At 44.4% G+C, this 3,997-nt stretch overlaps 1 protein-coding gene across 1 annotated transcript; it reads left to right on the top strand.

Moving 5' to 3' along the window:
• Nucleotides 1–1,505: 1,505 nt before the first annotated feature.
• On the top strand, nucleotides 1,506–3,438 carry LOC121645528. Its single transcript, XM_041994018.1, has 2 exons — nucleotides 1,506–2,047; nucleotides 2,926–3,438. The coding sequence occupies exons 1-2, from the start codon at nucleotides 1,506–1,508 to the stop codon at nucleotides 3,275–3,277; spliced, it is 894 nt and encodes a 297-aa protein (XP_041849952.1). The 3' UTR covers nucleotides 3,278–3,438.
• The last annotated feature ends 559 nt before the right edge of the window (nucleotides 3,439–3,997 follow it).

The following is a 3,997-nucleotide window of genomic DNA, read 5'->3' as shown; positions in this document are numbered from 1 at the left end:
ATGATAATCATTTCTTTTCTGTCCAGAATGAAGAGGAATATGATTTTTCCTTGGAAAAATAAGGGTGTGCTTCAGAAGAGGACCAAGTGGTTATCTGAGACAAGACCCCTCAGAGGAGGCCAAAAAGATAAAAGACAATCCTAAGCTCCAGGATAAGTCTGCTCCTCAAAGCGAAGACAAAGTCAAGGAGAATGCCAGCTCCATTGTCTTCATGAGAGGTGGAGATGTGTCTGACTGGCAAGAGGTTCTGGGAGAATATGTGCTTCAGTTTGGGAAATATAAAAGCAAGTCCTTCCGGTGGTTGCTGGAAAATGATGTTGGCTACATCATTTACCTTAACAACAAGGCTGAAGAGGAGGACAGAGCTGGACTATTTAAGCCGGAGGGTCCCAAGAAAGACAGTTTACTCTCATTTCTGGAATACTGCAAAACATTCCAGGACATAGAGGACCTTGTTAAATATTTAACCAAGAGGCCACTGGAACCACCTGTAACTGATGAAAGCCAAAACCTGGTTGGATTTGGAATGCATTCCAAGAAGACATGGAGAGATGTTTGGGAGGGAGGGATGGATACACAGCGTTCATCCTCCAAATGAACTCACTGGCAGCATCTTCTTCATCTCATCTTCCAGGTGTGTTGGCTCTGTAGCTGATTATTCAGTAGGTTATAGTAGCACATGTAAGTGTGGGAAAACATGTGAGGATTCTCATCTGTTTTCATTTGTTTGAAATGAAAATGGCGGAAAATGATGAAAACCTTAATGGAAATGGAAAATGACGAAGAACTTGAGAAAATGATGCTTTCCGTTTCCCCATCAAAATCCTTACATCAACAAGGTTAAAAAACTAAACACCCTCACACTAAAATAAGCACGCAATACATATTCATAGAATTTTACACCATTTTCAATTAAGTAAAAGGACTTTTTATATGCCGTTGTCTGTTAAAGTGATTATTATTTGAATAAATCTATAAATAATAAGATGATGTCTTTATAATGTTTTCAGATTCTAAAGTCATTGGAGTCCCAGGGGTAAGAGATGTCTTCCGATTCAAAATTCTCTACAAGACGGAAGCCTTGGGACTCTGGCCTGGCTCTCAACCAGTGAGAAATCCAATGAACATGATCTCCTTGTGGCGTAACCCACCTCAGCCGGAGCTCATTGATTCTATGATCTTTCATCGCCCAAGTACTTTCAGCTGCATCTGTTTTTTATTTGGAAACCAGAGCATGCCATTATGGAAAGAGTCAGGAACAACTACTCTCTTCCATGTCTGATGGCTGTCCAAATCCCCAGGTTGTTTCAACAGGAGTTGGTCACCCCCGTGTCATTATTGGTACAAGCGGCCAATACTACATACTGGCCTCTCGGCTCAGCTGTAAACTCTGTAAAAAGTACTGGTTTGCAGACAAACCCCAGTGGATGGACATGCTGCCAAGTCGGTTCTGCAACATTTTTCCAGCTTTTTTGACACACAAGAAAGCCATTTGCAAAACTGTCATGGATGAGCTGCGACGCACAGGGAGGTCTCCCGATGATATGGCTAGTCAGTTAAAAGCCCTCCATATCAAGTATGAGCGTGCACACATGTCTTACCTGTCAACTGTTAAGAATGTGCTGGATGGCGACAGTGGACTTTATGGCCAGCGGACCATCACAGGGACAGTGAGAACAAAAACTACTCCTCCTTTTGGTGGTTATGATGACACAGAAGGCTGGTACGGTGTAGCAGTCACCTCTCACTACCTGGATGACTGCTTCATTCAAGAGTACCGAAGACAGGAGAACACACTCAATCTGTTTCTTCAAGGCACTTTTGGACAAGTTTTAAGGGCTGACCACACCTGCAAGATTGCTCGGAAGGTGGTGCTCACATCAGGTACTATGTTATCTTATGCAGTTATGAATGAAAACTGGATGATCTTGTCCTGGGTGATGCTGCAGTCTGAGAATGACAAATCCCTGGAGCCAATGTATGAGGAACTGCCCCACCCTTACATATCTGCAGGACAGGAAAAAGCCAAATACCAGTGGGTTGACAGGTAAGAACCAACTGTTTGTCACGCTTCAGCAGACTGGACCCAGAAAAGTCAGAGACCCAAGGATCAGTGTAAAGAAAGTTTTTATTGGGATAATAGACTGTAGTCTGGCTGGAAGTGTCTGGTTCCTTTCTGGCACCTCGTCTGTGGATGTACGAGAGCAGGGGTGAGCAGGCAGAATATTCAGGGACAAGATTCAGCAGAATGTGACCACGTACCGGCGGAAGTGAAGGGGTCCACGCGGCAGCTTTCTCTGCGAGAGAGGACAGGAGCAGCCAGAAGGATTCCCACCACAAATCTGTCAAACAGCTGAACTTAGAGAAAGTTAGAATGGGACCAGGTTGTTGGTTGCTTTGTAAGAGCTCCAGATAGATCCTTACAAAAGGTAATCCAGAGGGGTCCTTCCAGAAACAGAGGTTAGGTCCGTAATCCAAAATCCAAATCCTAGAGACAATCCAAAGAGTCAGAGTTCCAGAATAATCCAAATGACAGAGCAGAATTACCAGACTGGGGCAGGCAGAATCAGAATATCCAGGTCAGAAACAGGTCGAAGGTCAAAACAGGCAGGCAGGCAGAAGATCAGGGCTGGAAACGTGCAGGGAATAAACCAAGACAATCTGGCAGAGAGAAGTTGTCACACACAGGTATATAAAGGGCATAGCACAGGTGGAGCGCATTAACAATCAGAACAGAGCTAGAGGGAGGATGCCTTCAGGGATGGCTGGGAAATCCTGACCCCAGCCAAACACTGTGACACTGTTACATTTCCATTGCCATTTATTTGTATGTGTTTAAAGAAACTTTGAAAAAGATTTTCTGTACTAAATGTATTTATGTCCATGTTTAACATTTTAAATGTACTTTTCTTTACATGTGGACAGGGATTGTTGTGCTGCATTTAGGATTCCAAATCCTAAGCCACAAGAGCACCTCTCACGGACTCTTGGAAGACCACAGAGGCCATTGTCACTGAGGCAACTTCCGGGAGACTCAAAAACAACTGTGCTTCTCGCAAAAAGTACAGCAGTGGCATTGGTATCAAGCTGGACCTGTTTCATTGCATGTGACGCTTCACCAGAGAGTGCACATCAGAGCACCACCCACTGTACAGCTCTTTTTCCAAGTTCCTGTCAGCTGCTTTTTGTATTGTTGATCAGACCGACCTACAAAGACTTAGGCAGGTCTATGTTTTCTGTGGGATTGTGCCACCAAATCCAACAAAGCAACACATAAAGGAACATTGTCACACCAAAATCCCTCACCCTGAAGAGCTGTTGGTGAGAGTGGAGAGTGTTCTGCAACGTTTCTTCACAGAAACTGATCCTGATGGTGTGCCTGTGTTCAAGCCGTCAGTGCTGAAAGCGTGGAGGATTCAGCGGGTCCACATCATCAAAAGCTGCTCTGGTAAGTGTTGTACTTAAAATATCTTCACACACACACACGCACACAAAAAGCAATAATGGAAGTACTAAATGTAACCCATATGACTTACCTGGTATTTCAGGATGACATCCCTAGTGTGGATTCAGAGACAAAAAAGAAAATAATTTGCTGTGTTCCTTTTTCTGCTTCTACATCAGATTCCCCTGCAATCCCTCCTCTGCCTTTTAGTGCATCTCCCAAGCTGCACACACACACTGGCCCTATCAAGACGGGTTGTTTGCTTTTTGTTCTGGATCACGCAAGATGGACACAGCCTATGAGAGATACCATTGAAGGCCTTCTGCAGAAAATTAAAAGGTAGCTGAAGAACGGTTAAAAAGGAAGGCCAAGGAGCAGCTGCCCACTGGACGCCTGTGCAGGTTCTTCCACAAGCCACTGAAGCAGAGTCCACACATACACACTGGGTTTCCTGGGGTTGAAGGGAAGTATATTTATTGTCCTGAAAAAGTTTTCTCCCTGTATCAGGCAGAGGGGATGACTCATGAAATGACCTGGGGAGAATTCAGCCAG

Source organism: Melanotaenia boesemani, chromosome 9 (assembly GCF_017639745.1).
Source record: "Melanotaenia boesemani isolate fMelBoe1 chromosome 9, fMelBoe1.pri, whole genome shotgun sequence".
Classification (NCBI taxonomy): Eukaryota; Metazoa; Chordata; class Actinopteri; order Atheriniformes; family Melanotaeniidae; genus Melanotaenia; species Melanotaenia boesemani.
Note: the sequence above shows the minus strand (reverse complement) of the source record. Positions and strands in the feature narration are given on the sequence as shown.